The sequence below is a fragment of the Corylus avellana genome, chromosome ca3 (genome assembly GCF_901000735.1).
Source record: "Corylus avellana chromosome ca3, CavTom2PMs-1.0".
NCBI lineage: Eukaryota > Viridiplantae > Streptophyta > Magnoliopsida > Fagales > Betulaceae > Corylus > Corylus avellana.
The window spans coordinates 16,243,921-16,267,465 of NC_081543.1; the positions used below are offsets into that span (position 1 = coordinate 16,243,921).

At 35.1% G+C, this 23,545-nt stretch overlaps 1 protein-coding gene across 1 annotated transcript; it reads right to left on the reverse strand.

Moving 5' to 3' along the window:
- Positions 1 to 4,477: 4,477 nt before the first annotated feature.
- On the reverse strand, positions 4,478 to 6,069 carry LOC132174205 (ankyrin repeat-containing protein BDA1-like). Its single transcript, XM_059585897.1, has 2 exons — positions 5,581 to 6,069; positions 4,478 to 5,287 (listed from the first exon to the last, which is right to left on the reverse strand). Exons 1-2 carry the CDS (start codon positions 6,067 to 6,069, stop codon positions 4,478 to 4,480), a joined length of 1,299 nt encoding a protein of 432 aa, XP_059441880.1.
- Between the last annotated feature and the right edge of the window lie 17,476 nt (positions 6,070 to 23,545).

Genomic DNA, 23,545 nt, shown 5'->3' on the forward strand with positions numbered 1-23,545 from the left:
TGCCACATATGGCACGTCAGGAATTCCTTTTATCATATATATATATATATATTTTTTTTTTTAATTTTTATTTTTTATAAATCATGTTTATTTTATATTATATATGTATAAACATTATATTTACTGACGTGTCATTTTGACACGTCAATAAATTATTGACATGTCATTTTAACACGTCAATAAATTATTGACGTGTCAAAGTAACACGTCAATATTTACTGACGTGTCTAATTTTGACACGTTAGTAAATATTAAATTATTATGTTATTTAAATAAAAACTTTTAAAATAAAATTGAATTCAAATTTACTGACGTGTCAGATAGTGACACATCAGTAAATCCTGACGTGTTATATTCAACACGTCAGTAAATGTTGACGTGCCACTTTTGGCACGTCAAAAAAAATTTGTTGACGTGCCAGTTTTGGCACGTCAATATTTACTGACGTGGCAAAAAAATGGAACTGTTTGACACGTCACAAAATGGCCTTTTTTTTTGTAGTGCGGCCATTGGTAATCTGTTCGAATCATTATTAACTAGAAACAAGCAGAGAGACAATTATTGCTATTGAGCTATAAGCATAGACAATAATAGTTGAAAAACACAACAACAAAAATAATTAATAGTAACAAGGATCTGCACTTAAATGATTAATAGTCCAGCTGCTTTTATAATTGATGTAGGATGTATTCATTACAAGGGTCAATCATGAACAATCGAAAATTTTATTACTGTTTGAATCTTTTTGCTTTTCTATCCTAAAAGATCCTTATATCTTACTGAATGGGCTAAGAACAGTTTATGAATGATTTATTTAGTTAATAAGTATAATGCAGCCTATAAATTGATCTAAAAGTGTAAAATGAAAATGATAATTCAGCTATAGTACTAGTATTTTCTTGCAGGCTCCCCATCCTTAATTTGAACATTAATTTGGCATAATCCAATGAAAGAAATCTGTAGCTTTAGCTTTAGCTTACCCTGGAATGCCACTTGGAAATGTGTGGAATGACATATTTTTTTTATTGTGTTCCTATCTTGCATCATTCACTGAGCATTTTTCAGCATTAATTGATCATCCTAATGAAACAAATTTAATACCTCGATCTATCATTTCTCATTAAAATTTAGTATACTAGTAATGTAGAATTCCGTATCAGTGTTTAATACCTTCTTTGATGCAATCCTAAGTTTTTTGGTTTTATCATTTGCAGGTAATCGTTAAGTGACGTACGTATACTTGACCTGTTAGGTTGGATACGTATTTGGCGCCAAATGCTAAGCGAACTCATTGATATATTTTATTTCATATGCAATATAAAATTTTTGTGAACTCTTTTAAGAGGTGGTACACTTTGTGTTTATGATATCTTTTTGGATATTTTATTTCATATGTATGGTACAATTTTTGTTAACTCTTTAAGATGTGGTACACTTTGTGTTTATGATATCATCATTTTGGATTTAGATGTCTTATGAGATATGAGATTGTATATATGGATTAGATATGTATTGTGAGATATATATGTATAAGAATGTATGAGATTGATGAATGGAGAAAATATTTATGGATTAATCCAATATTTATGGATTAATCCAATATTTATGGAGGAAATACGCAATACAATATTGTATTGCGTATTGTATATCAGGAGAAAATAAAAAATATATATGGATTGCATGAGAAAATTTTTTTCTTTATATATTAATTATTGGAGGTGCTTTGCGGCGTGAAAGCGCCCCCTTTCAAAAAATGGGGTGCTTCCTAGGCAAGCGACCCTCTTTTAGAATGATGGGGCTTCCTAGGCAAGCACCCCCTTTTAAAAAAGGGGGCGTTTCCTAGTCAAGCGACCCCTTTTAAAAAAGGGTGTGCTTGCCTAGGAAGCACCCTCATTCGAAAAAGGGGGCGCTTGCCTAGGAAGCGCCCTCATTCTAAAATGGGGGCGCTTGATTAGGAAGCGCCCTTTTTTTTAAATGGGGGCGCTTGCCTAAGAAGCGCCCCCATTTAAAAACGGGGGCGCTTGCCTAGGAAGCGCCCTCATTTAAAAAAGGGGGCGCTTGCCTAGGAAGCGCCCCCATTTAAAAAAGGGGGCGCTTGTTTAGGAAGCGCCCCCTTTATTAAAAGGGGGCGTTTTGTTCCAAACGTTCCCTTTTCGAGGCGCTTTTCAGTAAAAAAACGTCTCAAACTTAAATTCTAGTCGCCATAAAAACCGACATGTCACAAGTGTCCTTAATCAAGCGTTGCGAAATCAATAGGGACATTTTTTTGGCCAAAAATGTCCCAAATAACTATGTTGCTAAACCTTGTTTTTTTTTGTAGTGTGCATGGCAACAAAGACCTGTCACATATACATATTGCGTTCGAGACCAAAAAGTCTTCATTTCACATTTGGGATTATCAGTTTTTTTTTTTTTTTTTTAATTTATAGTTTTTATTTATTTATATAACTTTAAGAATTTGTTTTAATTTTATGATGAATATTTTTGTTATTAGGAAATATTAACAATTTTTTTAGTAGTTTATAAGAGACATTAACATAATTAGGGTGGTCCTAGAAGGAGATGCTCTCCAAGTGGTGCAAGCCTTCGGGAAAGATGAAAGGAGTTGGCGTCGGAATGGACATCTCACTACAAAAAGTTGAGATTTATTGACTAACCGTTAGTGACGTGTCATTAGCAACGTGTGTGGCAGGTCAAAAAACAGTGTATCACTATTAGGACTTTAGTAACGTGTGAATTTTTGACATGTCACCCTTTGGTGATGTGTCAAATTTGACACGTTACTAGAGTTTTAGTAACATGTCAAACTTGACATGTTACTAAAGTTTACAAAATTATAAAAAAGATTTTTTTTTTTTTTTTTTTTCAAATAATATCCTGGAATCTGAAACTCAAACCCAGCAGTAAATCAAAATTTAATTGAAAAAAAAAAAAAAATTGAAAATTTTCAATTAAATGTTAAAAAAAAATTGTTTACATGGAAGCAAAATTTTTCAAAAATTTCAATAAATCAATCAAAAGTTTTGAACTGGAATCTAGTTTTGAACACATGCATAATTAAAATAGCAATTTTTTCAAATTTCTCCTGCGTCACTTAGGGTATATAAAGGATAATTGAATATTGGAAAAAATATCCTTTGTTGAGGCATATATTGAAGAAGTGCATGAGGAGGCTGCAGAACAAGCTTCGAAAGATGGGGTTTTCCCTATTGTCATTTGGTCTTTCCTTTTTCAATGTTGTACTTTTTGTATTGAGTATGTGTGAAACGAACGGTGAATTTCGTTTGAGGAGTACTGAATGTTGATCAAATGTTAGACGGTTAAGGTTTCAATGTAAAAAATGTTATGGAGACATGAGACTTGATGGATAGAAGAGAAAATTATAAAATGCCAATTAGAATTGTAGGTCGAGTAGTTATGCTCTTTTAAGAAAAATATAAAAACAAATTCATTCATGTCGACATTAATAGTTGATATATATACTAATGCATGTGTTTGGTATAAAAGATATTTAATGCTTAACGGCTCTTGGTCTTGATCTCGATTATGGAGTGGCTGGGAAGAGAAAGTATTTCTATTAATTTAAGATTTATTTATTTTTTATGTGGATTTCAATGTTGAAAAGAGTCAGAAGGCTTTTTTTCTTTCCATTTAATAAGGCCCAACTAAGTAGAAAAAAAGCCCCATTAATATTTGTCTTTAGCCCAAACAAACATTTTGTCCTATATAAAAAAATTTTAAATTAAATCATACTTAAAAAACACCTGCGCATGCCACAGGTTATATGCTAGTACGAATAAATATGAAGTTTTTGTAACCATTTTTTTTTTTTTTTTTTTTTGTTTAAGTTTTTGTAACATTAGTTGTTAAAATAACTGCTTAACTTAGTAGTTGAAAAAGATAAAAGAAAAAAAAGATAATAATAACCCAAGAAACATTCATTAAAGCTTACTAATACAACACACCAATCTCACTCCAAATAAAAAATAAATAAAAAACGTACATCACGCCATTCTCTTGCAAAGGTGAAAAAGAAAAAGAAGAAAAAAAGAAAGAAAGAAAGAAAAGTACAGCACACCAAATTTCCCGTTCCCCATGTACTTGACTTTGACAAAAGAAAAATATCATTCTCACTGGAACAGCTCACACGACTTCATATTCTTCTTTGCTTCTCACACATAATAGTAGCACCATGGTCTCCTTTTATAGGCAATCAAATGTGAGTTCTCCTTTTAGTGGGTACGATACGAGAAGATTAATGTAGAGAGAAGCCGTGGGGAAGGTTTGGTTCGTGGAGAAGGGGGCTAAGATTGTGTAGAAAGAAAGAAAGCAACAATTAATATATAATTAATTAGAGGAAAAGGATGGATGGCGGGAGAGTAAGAAAGAGAAGATTTGCGGTGGCACTTATATATAACTGTGTTGGGGAATTAGCATCATGCCACCGACACATGCATGCTGTGCGTGACAAACACTTTCACTCTATATCGGAAGAAAAATGTTTGGGTCTGAAATTATTTATCCAAGGAAGTGAATAAACTGGCAGAAGCAACGCTAGACCAAGATATCGTAGAATAGGAGCACTTAATAACGGAGTTGAAAAGCAAAAGCCATAAGAGAGGATTACAAGGAGGAGGAAGAGCACGATTCCAAGAAAATCAGGAGGGAGGAGGAAGAAAAGTGTAAAGTTTGTTAGGTAAAAGGTTAGAGTGTTACACCAAAGGAACACGTCTCCAGCTCGGTCTCTGTTTGGTTTAACTTCACCACTGCTAGCGTTGAAGCGGGCAGTGCAGCTGAAGTAGTGATTGGCACCGGTAGCGTTGATCGGATTCAGGGCTGTGAAGTTGAAGTACTGATTGGCACCGGTAGCGTTGACTGGGGCTGTGCAGTTGAACTCATTGGGTTGCTTATCAGGGCTTAGTGCTGCTTGGTAGGTGACCGTTATTAGCAGTGCAGCAACAACCAACAGGGAATTCCGCTTCTCCTCTGCTATAACTGTTTGCCGACGACGTATTTTTACGGCACACTTCTCAAGAGTTTCGGTCAAATCTACACGACGTTGTCGTAGCAGTACTATGAGAGGAAATAATAAGTAATATGCAAGTCTATTTAAACATATTAAGCAATATCCAAGTGCAGTTAAACATCTGGCAGGACGTTTTCGTCGCATGAGCATATCACTGATCCGTTGGTTGTCCACCTTGGCCAAGATGTCAAAGACCGTATCACCCTCTAAATTCTCGGCGTCTAAATCAACAAATCCTGTATCCAGTAATGACGACACTACCTAGACAAGTAGAGATACATAATTACTCATCCAAACGGCAAACACTCGCCCCAAGAACATAAATAAAAACAACTATCACACAACCGAAAGCTTAACTAAAAATTTTGAAGACAATTTTTGGAGCTTGAATCCTTTGCACAACATATACCAACTCTATAAAACTTGAGTGGAAATTAGGACTTGCCTCATATTGATTTTTGGATACTGCAACGTGCAACAGAGTGTTGTGTTTTTCATCCTTCTGGCGTAGCAGTTTGCTCTCCCACGATGAGGCATCTTTAAAGCTAGCTTGCCGAATCCATCCTAGCATTGAGTCCAAAAGCTTCGAAGTTGTCATATTTCATGGCTACATGCAGAACATTCTCGCCTCGAATTGTCACATCTTCATAAGACTTCGGGCAGCCTTTAGAAAATTTGGTTAAAAGTTCGATGTTTCCCATTTGAGCTACGTAATGAAAAGGAGTCACACCCTCCTTTCCTGGGACACGGATAATGTCGCTATCAACATCAAGTAGCCACTCCACCAATTGGGTTTGGTTATTTTGCAGAGCAAGGTGCATCGGGGAGAAGCTATCTTGATTAAGCTTCCGAGCAAGTGACGGCTTTAACCTCATGATCTCCATGGCAAACTGAGTATGTCCAGCGGATGCAGCTATATGTAAACGAGTCTCAACAAATGGAATTTTATCGATTGTATCCAAAATATATGGGTCTCCCCGTACCAATGAGTGCAAGGCATCAATGCTTCCTTCCTGAGCAGCATCTCTCAAACTCTGATACATTAGAATTCAAAGAAGAGTGACAGGCAGCAAATCAAAGAAAAGAAAATGTGTTAAGCAGTAAAATGTTGACACTGACTACTAATTAACGCAGCTACTATGAAGAGAGAGATGAGGAGAGTTATCAAGGGCAAAGACGAAGATTAGCTCGTTCTTTTTTTATAGGAATGATTGAGTGAACGGTGATGACTGATGAATCTGATTATACACTAAGATGGATATATATAGGGTCCATAGGGATTAGTAACGCTGTGACGTACATGTGAAAAACACATGCTACCTGAAGGATCCGGCTAATTAAGTGTTGTTTTAAAAACAACATCACATCTCCTGTAGTAAAATTAACGGTGCAGATTGTAAATCAATTCATTTAAGTGAAAATGACACGGCGGGCAAACGTTTAAAGACAAGTAGACAACCACCAAGTATCACGCCGTTCAAACGTTAGAAGGGGTGCTTGCACGTACGAAATATAACTAGCTTCCCAGGTGGGTCTTGGAATCTTTTGGGGTTTGTCAAAATTAGCACCCAATTAATTATTTATATTAGGATTAGTTGAGGAAATGTGGTATAAGTATTTTGCTTGCCTTAAGAAATATATATAGTCTTACAAGACTGGCAGAGAAAAATATAAGTAAACTTTTTGGCTTTGGGTTGGTTATATAAGAAATAATATGATAAATATAAAAGCGGAATAATAATAATGAAATGAAATAGAATAAACACAGAACTTAAGGTGGTTCTGTTTCTAGCCTATATCCATACATCAAAGCCTTTAAAAGGCTACATATTTCATTGATTTATATCTTGAGTACACAACTCTATTTATAGAACTTTACATATGATTTAAATTATTTTAAATACAATCGCATCCCTTAAATCATAGTTAATAAATATTATCTAAATCTCTTGATTTAGGAAATATAAATCAATATTTATTCCAAAGAATTTCTATCCTTAACATGTTAAAGTATCTCCAATAGATTGTTTAAAACATTATTAATTAATTTGTTCTAACGTGCTTTTACAGTAAGATTCAACGATTAATCTCAATGAAAATGAGTCACAGGATTAAAAAAGAGGCTCACAATGATCGAAGATGCTTCGAGCCATGAGAAAGTAATGCTTACATGAAGAATAAAATAAATAAATAAATAAAAACAGTGATTTCTGGAGTTCATTTAGTTGGCGTTTACTATAAATACCAAGAAAAAAAATTTTGTGGCGGACTTGTAAAACACCAGGAATTCCTCCTTGCACACAGCTGAACATCATGAATTCCTGGCGCATAAATTTGCTAACGCGCCAGGAAATTTGACCAAGATTCCTGAAATGTAATGGATCTCTTCTTTACCCGCCAGAAATTTGCATTACTTGCTTAATAGTTTTATTTTCTCTTCTCTAAACTACACCACTTAGATCTAATTAGTTCAAACATTCTCTTCTTCTCAGTAGAGCATTCTGGTGCCACACAACCATAGCTTTCATTCCCTCACATGTTTGTGTTTGTTTTTTTTTTTTTTTCCTTTCTCTCATTTATTTTAATGGTGGTTTTTTTTTTAATAGCAGTTAAAATAGGCTATTTTTTTTAATAGCAATTAAGACGCATACTCTAAGAGAAACAACACTCTTTTTACCGAAGTCAAACGAAGATACTCATATCAGACGCAGCGGAAGCTAACTATAATTAAGACGCATACTCTAAGAGAAACAACACTCTTTTTACCGGAGTCAAACCAAGATACTCATATCAGCACCCATATATGGGCTTTGATACTAATTATTTAGGAGAGAAATACTATGAAAAGTCAAACAAGAGTAAATTAATATGCATACTATGACACCACTTCTAACCCAAAATCTTAAACTAACAAATTTGGGTCCATTTATGTATATTAAGTTACTCGATCACGGCTGAGGATGGGAGTGGGCATTGTTGCTCGAAATTATGCAGGCCGGGTCGTTGCAACAAGCTGCATATCTAGACCTTACATTCTGTAACCTTTTGTAGCAGAATTGGTTGCTGCACGTATGGCAATATTGGAGTTGTCATGTTATTTAGGCTTTCAGCAGGTCATTTTGGAGGGTGACTGCTTGGAGGTTGTTAACGCTTTGAATATAGCTGAGAGGTGAAGTTACAGAGCTATGGTTAATGAAGCGAAAATTCTTCTTCACAACATGCAGAGTTGGAAAATTCAACATGTTAAAAGATCTGCAAATGGAGTAGCCCACCGTCTAGCAAAGTTGGCAACAACTAGTGGTGAGGATAAATTGTGGAGGGATTCTTATCCAGAATGTGTAAAAGAGCAAGCTCTTATTGATTAATGATATCTGGATCCAATTTCCACAAAAAAAGAAAAAAAAAAAAAGTTACTCTTGTTTGACTCCCCCTATTGTTTCTCTCCTTCACAATTGGTATATATCAGAGCCAAAGATCCTGAGTTCAAACATTAACTCCATCAATTAACTCTCATTTAAATTAAATATTGCACGTGTTAGGTCTCACCTATTAAAAGGAAGTTTGAGCCCACACGTAAGGGGAAGTGTTACAGTATGGATTAAGTGATTAAATTTAATTTTTTTTATCAGCTTAAGGTTTTGAGACAACTAGTAATTTAATATTTTTTTTTCTATTTTAAATAATTGGGGAGGTGAAAACCAGAGTTTTGGGGAAAGGTATGCTTAAAAATAATCTTGAGAATGTAGTTATGCTTCATAATTGGAACATTACAGAGGAGATGTAGGATGGTGTGATTAGCACTTTTAAGATTTGAAAAAATCGATAACCACCTATATATATATATATATATATATATATGAAATGACGTCATTTAGATGTTCAAATATAAAACTCTACAAACAACGTTGTATGTAGTAGGGTATTACCGTATTATCGTAGAAATAATGTCGTTTCGGTTTTTTCTTTTTTTTTTTTTTTTTGTCTTCTCTTTTTAACTTTTAAAAAGCAGTAACTGACAACTATTAAATAACCGTCAAGGCGGTTAGCCTATTTTACTAGCCGCTTAAGCGGTTGCAAAAAAAGAAAAAACCTTTATTATGATGATTACTCCTTTCAAAAAAGCTCAATGCGTGCTCTCGATCTGCCTTCTAGAGTTAAATTATGAATTTTGTCTTTGATTAGAAGCCATTTCATAATCAAAATTAAAAAATAAAAAATAAAATAAAAATTATGAAGTTAATAATATATATTATCAAATGATAAATATGTTGATATGTAATTAAAAAGTTTTAAATAAGATATATCTTTTTTGATGAATTAGATCATTTTTTATAAACCAACCACAATAGCTCTGTACAGTACTTCTGTATTAAACAAGTAGAAACCAGATACTGAAACAAGCTTCAAAATCTAAACTCAATGAACACTTTTTTTTTTTTTTTCTAAGCAAAGTACAAGTTAGAAGAGGGGGGAGGGGAACTCAATGAACACGTTACATCAAAACAAATCAACCTATACCAGAATATTAATTGGGCTCAATTCTCCATCTATATATAACATTACCAATAGACGAAATAAATTGCCCATTAGACAAACTCTAACCTCTCATTTAATTTTCTGCAAGATTAAATAAGATATATCATGCACACTATTAAATAAGGATTAAAATCCCCTCAAATTAGTCAAAATTGAAGATTTTCATGTTACGAAATCGTGACCCTTCATTTTAAATTCAATAGTTTTTAAGATGTCAGCTGTTTTTTATAACCGAGACATTAAATTTTGATTTTAAGCTGGTTTTTGTTTTACCGGAGTTTAATGTTATGGGAATGTAAATTCTACACATGTCGTCACTATAGCCACCAGCTTATATATCTTTCCTTGCGGATCACGAATTGTAAACAAATGTGTGATTAATATATTTCAAGTATGGGTCTTTTTTTTCTAAGCATATATATGGGGTCTCTTTACAAATGTGTGGTGGATAAAATTTTCGATGTGTATTTAGATTATGGGATGTTATTGTTAAGTGAGATGGTCCTGTATTTTCTTTATCACTTTCATTTTCAAACCTATGACCCATCCACGTATTACTGAATGCTGGGCCAATTTGGTTCGCGTCATGGCATGGCTTGATTTGTTATCTATTATAATGTGTATTTAGATTATGGGATGTTATTGTTAAGTGAGATGTGTTTGTCACGGTGGATGAGTCATAGGTTTCATTTTCAAACCTATTACGATCCACGTCTTACCGACTTGCTGGGCCAATCTAGAGATAAGATAAGAATGGTAATCAAATCTTAGGGTATGTGAAGATAAGTATAGTAATGATTTAATTACAATCAAACCTATCAATCCTAGAAGGTAAATATCCTATAAGGTATATAAACCCTAATATGGGCATAGAAAACAAATATAAACCTAATATGGAATTAGATCATGATCTAACATAAGTCATGCTTGTTTTCTTTTCCATTGCACGTTGGATTGGCCTTGAGTATGATGTCCGATTAACTGATTTTTCACACGTAAAAGAAAAAGAATGCTAGAAGTTTTAAGAATATTTTCTACAAAGTTGCTTTTAAAATTTCTAAACAACACCTAAGTCAAATCCTTTATTTTAGGGAGTGAGATGCAGTGCATTTGTGAGTGAGTTCATATAATTAGCAATTGAGAAATAATAATGCTAAATACTATAATTTTGTCCAACATACATCAAACAATGATGATGTGGTACTCCCAATAAATTATTAAATCATTGTTAAATAAAAAAAAAAAATTAATAATTAACTACAAGTATCTTGTCATTATTATTGGATGAATACTAAATATTGAAAAACTCTAAACAGATAAATATCACAATTTTATGCCGAATTAATGGATATTTAAATCTAAGCAAACAATCACCAAAAACAAGTAAAATCAAACACAAAGATTTTGGTAACGAAGAGGAAACCTTTTAGAAAACGTTCTAAAAGTAAAACCTCTCCGGAGCAGCCAAACCCAAGAAATCACTATCAAAAGATTATCCAAAGATTACAGACACTATGAACACTTACAACCCTTTGAAAGACCTTGGCTTTGTAAGATCGACAAGCTTCCAACTTGTCTCCTCGCTCACAATCTTCCCTAGACCTAGGCCCACTAAAAACATGTTTTTGGGCATAATAGGTACGAGGTGTCCGGACAGGTTAATGGGCTGTCCAGACACGACCTTGTGGAGCAAAAATAAGGTTTCTGGAATTGCGGTCCCGACACGGGGAAGGCTTGTCCAGACCTGGCATGCAATGAGTGAAACAGCATTCTGAAAATACTGTCTAGTCTTGACCAACAGCTCCGATCGATGGGCGTTTGTGGTTCGATTGAGCTGAAATTTTGCAGAGACGTTCATGACATATGAATCTACATTATGAATAGTGGAGATTTGATTCTGAACATTCTATATCAGTGTTTGAGCCTGTGAACAGTAACCTCTGCATTTTGGAACTGAATTAAGCCAACACAAGAACTAACAAACTCTCACTTTGGCAATTCAGTGACAAAACCAAAATGTCGAGCCAATTCCATCATCTCCCCATATTTACTCCCCCTTTTTGTCATAGAATGACAAAAGGTCTTCATGTTTCCTGAAACACTTCACAAAATACATCAAGGCATATGTGGAACAAGAAGACATAAATAAAACTCATGATAAAAAAATGACATAGAATGCATGATCACAAAGAAACATTAGCAAAACTCCCCCTCAATGTATGACTCAATTAACAACAAGAAACTGGAAATGCAAAACATGTTTCTCCCCCTTAAAAGTCAAATGAACACACATGATACACACATCAACGACTCATGTATTTCAACAATGAATATCCCAAACATGCTCAAAATATGCAAAATATACATGAGATAAAAAAAGGCAAGGAACTCATATTGCTTAACCCAAGCAAAAGACACAATGTTCCATTTAACCAATCCTTGTTTGGTGTGTGTGTGTGTAAGCCATTCAAAGAGAAAAATGGTCAACTTACAAAATGAGGATAAAGTTTCACCAAAATGAGGTTTTGACAAGTATATCAAATCAAAAGTCAAACCTTATTATACTAGGGCCTAGTCACTCTCATCCTATACATTTCTCTTTGTAAAATAATTTGTACAAGTTTGACACAGTGAAATGAATTCCTTTTGGAATATGATCTTTTGATTTTATTTGTTTCACTATTTTGTTTATTTTTCTCTTTGAGAAAGTGTCCTTAAACTTTTGGTGCTTATCACAAAAGAGAAAGCAAGAATTTTTAAGCCCTAGGTTCAACTAGCATATGGTCAATTTGAAAAATATGACTAGTCAAAAACCTCATATAGTTACCTAACAGACCTCACAAATAAAGCGAAACAAAACCTCAATTAAAGCTTAAATGTGCACAAGAGATAAAGCATAGGCAAAATGTACCTCATAAGCTTAGGCTTTAAGTAACCACAAAAACAAGTCTATTGACACAAATTTTCATCTCATGCACATTAAGAACATTCAAAGACGCAAAGAATTAAATCCATGAAAGCAACATGAGAAATTAATGGACTATCTAGGTGCATAAGACAAAAGAAAGAAAAGAAAACAATCAAAGTAACATATTTTTGTCTTTTTGAAATTTTTCATAAAAGAAATGCACATGAACGGAAACAAATTCAAAACAAAATAAAACAAAAATGCAATGAAAAATGAAAAACAACATGCTCTAGGATATGCAAGAAAATCAATCCTAGACATGTGGGTGACTCACCTAACATAAGGTGAGATCATCACCACTCCCCCTCAAGGGGTGAATGGTATCATCCTTCCTAACCCTACCTTGAGACACCTTAGGTCTAGACTTATGACTTTGCTCAAACTTATCTAGCCTAGATAGCACTTCTCTCATCATTATGACCAAACCCTCACTTTCTTTCTTAGAATAGGAATTTTCATTTATATGCACATGAGGTTTCAAATTAAAACAATGAGGTCGAATGTGACCCACTTTGCCACAGTGATGACATGTAGGGACAAACCTTTGAGAAGGTAATTTCCTAGGAGGATGCACGACTCTAGGTGTAGGGTAAGATGCATGAGGATCAATGTAGATTTTCTTACCTTTCTTACCTTGAGGAGTCGGAACAACTACTTGCTTTTCTTCACTTGAAGATTCTTCTATTTTCACTGGTTTAACAAAAACAGTTTTTGAAGATGAAGAAGCAGTTTTATCAAATCCTAAGCCAGATCTGTCGCTAGAATGCTTTTGAATATGTAACATTTTATCACGCTTTTCACTAGAGAATTTACTTAAGTGATTTCTAGATGCAATCAGATCATTTTGAAGGGATTTATTTTTAGCAATTAACGCATGATTTTCAGATTTGAGAGTATTGCAAACAGCATGTGAATTACTCGAAGATTTCAACAAATTATCCCTTTCAAGCTCAAAATTCTTAAAATCCTTAACAATTTTCAAGTTAGTATTTCTAAGCATAGAAAACTTTTCCATTAAATTGTTAAAGGAGTTTTGAAGATCATTAACCCTATTTGATTCATTATCAGAGGCAGACTGAACATCTGATTGATTAGAATCATCAGAATCATAGGATGTAACAAAAGCCATATAATTAAGAGTTTCTTCCTCATCGATGTCACTCAAGGTAATATTGAAAGCTTTTTGGTCTTTTAGCTTATTACTCTTGAGATTAGCACAATCATTGCAAACATGACCATAGCCAGAACACTCATAACATTTTGGACCACGTGGGTCTCTTTCATTTCTTTCCTAAGTACTTCCTTTTTGTTTTCCAAATCTCTTGGAAATTCTATGTTCATTCTTATAAAACTTTCTGGCTATCAAGGCAAGTTCCTCAGCATCTGGTGATTCCTCATCAGATAACTCATCAGAGTTCTAAGGGCAAGATCCTTATTTTTCCTAGGTTGAGGCAAAGAAAACTCATAAGTCTGAAGGGCACCAACTAACTCTTCTATCCTCATGGTTTCCAGATTAGTGCATGACTCAATGGCTGTTACCTTCATTCTGAATCTTTCAGGGAGTGATCTCATGACCTTTCTAATAATCTTAGTGCCAGAAACTTTCTTTCCTAGATTTATCATGGAATTTCTAATTTCACTAAGTTTACCAAAGAAATCATTAAATGTCTCATCCTCTAACATTTTAATTTCCTCAAAATTAGAAACTAACATTTTAAGTTTTGAAGCTTTAACAAGATTTGTTCATTCATAAGTAGTTTCTAGGATCTCCCATGCATCTTTGGCACTATCACAATTTGAAATTCTGGAGAACTCAGTTTGTGAAATTGCCAAGCATAGAGCATTCATAGCTTTGTCATTCGCCATACGAGTTTGTTTTTCATCATTAGACCATTCAACTGTCGGCTTATCTGGAGCTTTAAATCCAGATTCAATGACATGCCAAATGTCTATAGAATTTAAGAAGAATCTCATACGGGACTTCCAATAGCCATAATTTGATACATCAAAATAAGGCACGGTGTTAAGGGTTTGAGACATCTTAAACAAGAAACAAAGATCACACTCAGGAGTTTAATCCTTCACGGAGTGAACCCGCTCTGATATCAATTGAAAAACTCTAAACAGATAAATATCACAATTTTATGCAGAATTAATGGATATTTAAATCTAAGCAAACAATCACCAAAAACAAGTAAAATCAAGCACAAAGATTTTGGTGACGAAGAGGAAACCTTTAGAAAACGTTCTAAAAGTAAAACCTCTCCGGGGCAGCCAAACCCAGGAAATCACTATCAAAAGATTATCCAGGGATTACAGACACCAGGAACACTTACAACCTTTGCAAGACCTTGGCTCTGTAAGATCGACAAGCCTCCAACTTGTCTCCTCGCTCACAATCTTCTTCAACGCGATTCTCCTTTATCGGACCCTTCCGATAGACTTCAATTAAGCACACAATCAAAACTAACAAAAATCCTATAAGATGAATCAATTTGGCTCACAACAAAATAATCACTCAAACGTAGCATCACACGAACTCTCTGGGGGTGAAAATTCGTGTCTCTCTCTTCTATAATGATGTATATATATCAGTACATCAAACCCTAGACCTGGGCCCACCAAAAACATGTTTTTGGGCAAAATAGGTGCGGGGTGTTCGGACAGGTTAATGGGCTGTTCGGACACGGCCTTGCGGAGCAAAAATAAGGTTTTTGGAATTGCGGTCCGGACACAGGGAAGGCCTGTCCGGACCCGGCATGCAATGAGTGAAACAACATTCTGAAAATGATGTCCAGTCTTGATCAACAGCTTCGATCGATGGGCATTTGCGGTTTGATTGAGCTGAAATGTTGCAGAGACGTTCATGACATATGAATCTACATTATGAACGGTAGAGATTTGATTCTAAGCATTCTATATCAGTGTTTGAGCCTGTGAACAGTAACATCTGCATTTTGGAACTGAATTAAGCCAACACAAGAACTAACAAATATAACTCTTAGCAATTTGGAGAGTCCAGCTAAAATATCATAATTAAGTAATAGAGGAAAGTCAAGAAAGTTATTAGAGCTTGTTTGGGATTGCGTTTGAAAAATAGAGGTTTTAAGTCAAAAAGAGCTTTTGGATAAAAGCTTCATTTTTAAGCTTTTTACCAAAAGTGTTTTTTTGCTATTTTTAGGTTTTTTGGACCCTGAAAGCATTTTAATCTTTTTATCAAACAAGTACTTTTTTCTTCAAACTAACTTTTTGAGTATTAAAAGCATTTTTAGGCCCCTCAAACGCACCCAAACAAGCCTTAAATGCGTTGAGCTTTGCAATATTGAATATGTCCATTGAAAACGACGAGGAATAGAAATTATAGAATCCCTCTCCATTAATTAAGGGATGAAATTAGGGAAGATGCCTGAGGGCCGTGGCTGAGTGGCTCATCCTCCCCCCCAAAAAAACAAAAAACTGTTCAAAAAAAATTTATAAATGTAATAATATCTACTATATATTACATAAAAAATATATTGACATGTAATTTAAAAATTTTAAATAAGTTATATCTTTTTTATGAATTAGATCATTTTTTGTAAACCAAGCACCATACATCTTTACACTTCTGCATTAAACAAGGGACAAGCAGAAACCAAAATTTGACAAATGTGCGGTGGATAATTTTTTTTTGTTTTTTTTTTTAACATGTTTGCACAAAAGAAAAAAAAAAATAGTTTAGATGGATTTGAATTAATAACCTTATTTTTCATGCGAGGTGGATATATTTTTTTGTACGTATACGAGTCTTGTAAATCTGTATTATTATTATTATTATTATTTTACTAACATTTTTTAATTAATTAAGAGGTATAATAGTTATCCTAGTCTCCTAGATACATCAATTCTGACAAACTATTGTAATGTCTTTTCTAAAATTTTAATTCATGTAATGTCTCGTCTCAAACAACTAAAAAAATTGCAATTCACTCTCTTTTATAAAACATGACAAAAATATTATTATAATTTTTTTTTTTAAAAAAAATACATTAAAAAAAAAAAGAAAATTGATAATCCACGGCAGTGGCCATGAGTCATCACTATACCTACGGCGACAGTAGGTTTTTATTATTTTTTGGTTTTTGCTTTTTTTTTTTTTTTTTTTTTTGAATTTATAAGAATATTTGTCCTTTTGAGACTTCTTGTTGGGATGTTGAATTCTTTTGGTTATCATTGGTAAGTAGTGGAGTATTCGTATACTTAATATTATTCTTTGTAACTACAAGTGTGAAATTTTATATGAGAATCCAACGTAAAATAAAGGGGAAAATCCACTTTACCTTCCTGAAGTTTCAGGAGTTTTTCAATTTGAACCCCAAAGTTTCAAAATTTGCAATGTACCCCCCTAAAGTTACAAAATTTGTCAATTTAAACCTTCTGTTAGTATCTGCCGTCAAAGTGGATGGAAAACGTCTCACGTGCATATCACGTGATCTTTTTCAGCCTACTCTTCCAAGTTTGCCCTCAATATTGATATCAAAATTACAAGATTGCCCTCAATGAACATAAAGGCCTTTTTTTTTCTTTTTGTAGCAGCTAAGTGGACCCATTTTGCACCCCACCTTGTCTTCTTAACTCCAACACACGCATACACCCACGACAGCAAGGAAAAAAGGAAACAAGTCGTGCTCCCCAGCTGAAGACGACACTCAAGTGCAGAACCGAAATCCTCCCAGCCGAAGACGATAGCAACCAAATCGTGAAGCAACCTTGGACAGAATCATCTTCCACATACACACGAAACCAGTTGGTATGCCCCAAATTTCATAATATAAGACCATCTATTATTTTAGGGTTTTATGTAAAATTGGGGGTTTTGTGGGAATCTTGTTTAGGGTTCTTGTAAATTGGGTTTAGGGGAATATTATATGTCTACCTCTCATATTTCCATCTGCACATCCAAATGCAACATAATAGTCTTCAATGTCGGCCTTTTGTCATTGTAATTCGAAAGTAGTCTAATAAATATTTGCTGTTATATATTTTTCTTGCGTTTTAATTGTTAATATTGTTATATTCCCTAATGGGTTTGTGTTAATTAATCAACTGAGTTTGATAGAAAAGTATTTGAAAGCAATCTATCATTTTTTTTTTTGGAGAGCTTTTTGACCATTTCATGTGAAAAATGGGTTGGAGGGTACATGTTGGGTAAAAAAGGGGGGAGAGAAGACTATCTTGAAGAGAGACTCTCATGACATAGACATGTATGTGAAGACAATGGACACTAAGACCTTACCAAGCTTCATTATTCCTTGGGATAGCTTTGGGCTAACTTTGGGTTATACTCACTTTTTCATTTAGGCATTCTAAGTGTGTGCGTTGTCTGGGCTTTTTGTGAAGGAAACTCTCATTTTTCTGGTCCATTAAAAGAAATATATGTTTGCACAACATACCAATTTTCATATGGGATTTGTATGTACTAAAAAAAAAAAAAAGAATTAAACTTGAAGTGAAAATAGGGATTATATTTTTCTTGGAGGCTATTGCTGATAGTATTTTTCCGATTTACATTATAGTTTGCAGATTCATTTTATTTAAGTGTATGTCTTAGGTTTTAGAACTGTAAGAGTGTAATTTGTAGAGGAATATTTCCCGTGTTAAAAAAAAAAAAAAAATTGTATTAATCAAGTAGTAAAACGTAGCTTGGTTTATGCTTGCAAGTAAACAGGTAATCTAAGTACCAATATTATATATTAAACAGATTGGTTCATAATAGATTTGTTGCTTGCATGCATTATTACCCTTTGAGTTTGAGCATATGCATGCATTATGGTTGCTTTCAAATGTGATCGACAATAATGTGCAAGCAGACTAATTATGTATTAGTATATCATGTAGGATGGATACCTCAAATAAAGATACAAGTTTCTTTGGTTCATCTCAAAGCAGTGCTTCATTTGCACTGCAGCGCCTTTGCCTCTGTGAGCGGCCTACAGTTGTCAAAACCGCCAATACTGAGAAAAACTTTGGAAGGAGGTTTGTGAGTTGCAAAAATTGGAAGGCAAGTACTTGATATTTTATGTAATCATGGTATGAACATAAAATGTGCTCTTATTTAATAATCTCTTAGTGGTTGGTGATTGGTAGGTGTAATGTGTTTTGCAGATTAACCAAGACTGTGGTTTCTTTGAGTGGCTTGATTCAAAGATGTGCTCCTTTAGTAGGAAGGTGGTTCATCGTTTGCATCAAAGGCATGAATATTTGGAGGCCCAAGCCAAACGATGTGAAACATTGGTTGAAGTTGAAGTTGGGAAGGTGAGAGCAGAAAATGAGAAAAAAATTGCGCAGCCCAAGGCAGAAACAGAGAGTGAGATATCTCAGTATCGTAAACAAGTAGAGATAGGAGAGATAAAGATGCATGCAATGAAGAAGAATTACCAGACTAATTGTTTGTTCATGGAGCTTAATAATCTTGGCACTATGCATGTTCTTCTTTGGATACACTTCCAACGGTCACCATGTATGCAAAATAGGCCGTGTGATGCTGTCTTGAGGTTGGCTGTCATGGTGGGGCTGCTGGATCTTGCTGTGATTTTTTGCTGTGGTTTTCTTATATGTTCGTAACCAATGCGTAGTATGATATAAGTTGTTATTCATGTTGTCATTATGTAGTCCCATGTGAGATTTATTTGAAGACAATAGTCCGATGTGGGATTTATTTTGTATTGCTGACATGGGTTGCTTCAAGTCATTCACTTTTGTATAGCCTTATTAGCTTTTTGGATTGACTCATGAACTTCCTAAAATCAATATATGGAACCTTTCCGCATGCTTACGAGACCAATAGTATGGTTTAACCTTGTTAATTTAAGAAAAATTAACTTACAATTTCCTTCTTTGAGTTATCATGTTTGGACTTTATATTGTGCAAAGACCGTACTTTGTATTATTGCGTTTAAAACGTTCCAAGTACGTAGTACCTAGTATCATTAATAATAGTGTATGGAAAACCTATATAATTGTACCAAAACTGACAAAGCCATAAATTTCATGCATTCCATACCTTACACGCACACTACAAATGTTACCTGAAATGAATATTTACATAATCGCCAAACACAGCAAAACACACTAATAATGGCACGAGTGTTGCAACCTAATTTGCATACCACCAAACATACCAAAACTATAAAGTATATAACCTATCATTTTACACACCATCCAACATTCCAAAACTACAAAGTTTCACCTATAATTTTACACACCATCAAACATACCAAAACAATAAATTTACATGTCATTGTACACAAGGGTCGTACATACCAAACATAACCTGTCATTTTACCCACTACCAAACATTCCAAACGTACAAAGTATATAACCTGTCATTTACACACCACCAAACATACCAAACCAACTAATTTACATTTTATTCTACAAAACCAAACATTCCAAACATACGAAGTATATAACCTGTCATTTACACACCTACAAAAAAAACCAAACCAACCAATTTACATTTCATTCTACAAAACCAAACATTCCAAACCTACAAACTATATAACCTGTCATTTACACACCACCAAACATACCAAACCTTCCAAGTTTACATGTCATTCTACTAAACCAAACATTCCAAACCTACAAACTATATAACCTGTCATTTACACACCACCAAACATACCAAACCTTCTAAGTTTATATATCATTCTACAAAACGAAACATTTCAAACGTACAAAGTTTCACCTATCATTTTACACACAAACTATATAACCTATCATTTTACACACCACCCAACATTCCAAAACTACAAAATTTCACCTATCATTTTACACACCACCAAACTTACGAAACCAACAAATTTACATGTCATTTTACATAACACCTAACATACGAAAACTACCATTTTGAGTATTTTCAAGTCATTCACATCGCAGGCTATGGCTTCCAATCTGGATTTGGTTTTTTCTTCTTAGCCTCCATAATTTCTATTCCTTTTTGGACTGTTATAACAATGTATTTGCCTTTTCCTTTGTCCAGTGATGAAGAAGTAGTTCCACCACCCCTGGCTGCCCCACCCCTAGTTGCACCACTCCTAACTGCCCCACCCCTAACTGTTCCACCCCTAAGTGTACCACCCCTAGCTGTCCCACCCCTGGTGCCAGTTGCTACAGTTGCACCACCCCTAGTCAGTGGACCTTTTCTTGCAGGTCCTGAACTTGCACCACCCCTAGTCGGTGGACCTTTTCTTGTAGGTCCTGAACTTGCACCACCCCTAGTTAATAGCCCTCTCATTCCAATGGCTTCAGTTTCACTTCCATCTTCTGTTAGATCAATGTGTATTGGCCCAGTGTTTTTTATGGGAACACTATGGCAAATACCAGCTATCCGATCCAAACGGCGAGTCCTTGTTGCAGGCCCTCCTATTGACATAGTAGGAATTAGTAGATCATCTGTTAATTCTCTGATTGACACACCCCATGCTGGAGGTACGATAATGCCTGCACCAAATCCTGCTTCATGTTCCGCAAATGTAGGTGGAGGTGATACTCTTCCTTCATCATTATCAGAAGTGGTAAGTGATACCCTTGCTTCGTCAGCAACCCCAGTAGGCGGTAATTCTCTTCTTTCATAACCAAATCCAGGGGGCGGTGTGTGGTCTCGCTCATCAACAAGTTGTGGGATGTTGATTACCTTCCTCTTGGAATGTGTACCATCAACACTTGTAGCCGCTTTCCTGTTGGATATGCCCTTCTTCTTTATATGTTAAAAAAAAAAAGGAAAAACAAAAGAAGCAAAACATTCTGAAAGTTAGTTTAACCGACACAAACTATGAGGGTACAAAAAACAAACATAAAACAAGGGTTTAGTAAACCATGACTTTAAAAACTGTAGATTTTTGTTGTGGACCACAAAGTCCACCACCACTTGTCGGCTGACCCCTCTGCATAACAAATAGTGGAAAGGAAAAATATTAATAAGTGCATTTGTTGAAAAGTGGAGTATTGTAATACCAATCATTGAAACCTGGTATACTGAATGGAGAACAATCTTATCAATTGTTCTCCTAACCTTAAAGGAGGCCCCATACCAAGAGAAAATATGCAATAGATGTAAGTCACTCCCAATAAGATGATATTTTAGTACTCAATGCTAGAATTTCCTACAATAATACCATAGCATTGAAAGTAGTACCTTCTCCCCAACCTTTTATTTGCCTTTGGTCACTTTAGGTGTCCTTGAACCAACCCTTTGTGACTGCACACATAACACCCGATAACAACAAATAAGTGTCACAATATTATCATGTATAAAAGCACACACACTATAAATATTATTAAGCATCTCATTATTAAACATAATAGTTACGTAAACAAATAAACTTACAGATGTTGTACTCGACATCCTGCTGTTGGATGCTTCACTTCTATTCGTTGGACATGACCTTTTTATTGTGACCAACGCCATTATACTTCCCACATTTCATTCTAGCTCTAAATTTCCTCATCCGGTCCAAATTTTTCGAGTCTCTACTCTCATCCGGACCCCTTTTCCTTTGCTTCTTTGGCCTACCAGGAGCAACTCGGCCTATTGGAGGCTCCAATTTATCATGACTCGTTTTGATCCACTGTTCCTCACTAGGCATTGGGTATATAATTGAAGCATATGTTTTCTTGTACACCGCTATAGTAAAGCATTCATCAACATAAGCCTCTGGATCCCCACAATCATAAAGTATAGCGGCCACTGCATGGGGACATGGATTCCGGTAAGTTCCCACTACCTACAACCACACCTCCTTTTACCGAGGTCTACCACAAATTGTCTATTATCCGGACAAGTAACTTCAAACATTTAATCACCAGTATACTGCGCAATGCAATCCACTGCTTCCAACCCAATTGCTTCCAACTTTGCAGCAATCCTAGGGCATAACTTCCCAGTCAATTTCTCTATCCCTTCCCTCTTAGCTTGATATCTTCTCATCAGCTTCTTCCTTATCATTTCCAACATCGTCAATATGGGCTTGTCACGAGCCTTTAGAATGTATGAGTTGAAACACTCACAGATGTTGTTTACTAGTAGGTTGCATTTTGAGTAGTCACTAAACCATGCTATACACCACCCGCTAGGGTCAACATTACTCAAATACTCATAGGCGTCTGTGTTCATTTTCTTCAACTCTTCCATATGATCATTGAAAGCATATTCTGTGTATGAAGACGCTGCAGCCCATAATTATTCCTTCAATGCCAACCCTCGATGCTCCCCAATGTCTCTAAAGTTGGCATATAGATGCCTAACCCATATCCTGCCGATCTGAAATGAATGTAGGCCTAGCATGCCTGGCATGGGTACCAAGATCAGAAACGAGTGTTTCAAGGAACCAAATCCAACTGTCTTTCGTCTCAGCTTCAACAACCGCGAAAGCAATTGGATACATGTTGTTCCCATCTCTTCCAACTGCAGACAGGAGTTGGCCCTTGAATGATCCTTTTAGGAAGCACCCATCTACCCCTATGAAAGGCCGGCAACCATCTAGAAAGCCCTTCTTCATGGCTGCCAGAGAAACATACAATCTTCCAAATCTTGGAGGCAAGTTTGGGTTTGGTCTGTCTACTTTCATCAGAACACAGCTTCCACTGTTAGTATGCCTCAATGTTTCACAATAGTCCCACAACCTCCGATATTGGCCCTCAAGATTCCCATATAACTTTTTCTTGGCCTTCCTCCTAGCTCTGTACATCATAGTTGGATTGACATCCACACGCCATTTGTCTTTCACTTCATGTTGGATTACTTCCAAAGGCATGTTGGGCCGAACCCTGAACTTGTCAATTAGCTTGTTCGCAATCCAAGTGGAGTTGACTATTGTGTTTCTGTATTTCCGACCACAACTGTGCTTAGAGTGTACAGATCTCACTTGAAATGATTCTTCCTCAGGCATCTTCCTTGCATACACTCGATACTTACATTTGGGATCTCTACATACCGCTACACACCTCATTGTTTCATTTTTTTTCAATCTGACATC

Excerpts from the sequence above, each read along its gene's own strand:
- LOC132174205 (XM_059585897.1), bottom strand. The coding sequence starts at position 6,069 with ATGTATCAGAGTTTGAGAGATGCTGCTCAGGAAGGAAGCATTGATGCC. Across the intron at positions 5,288-5,580 it reads TCAATGCTAGGATGGATTCG|GTAGTGTCGTCATTACTGGA; the intron begins GCAAGCTAGCTT and ends CTACTTGTCTAG.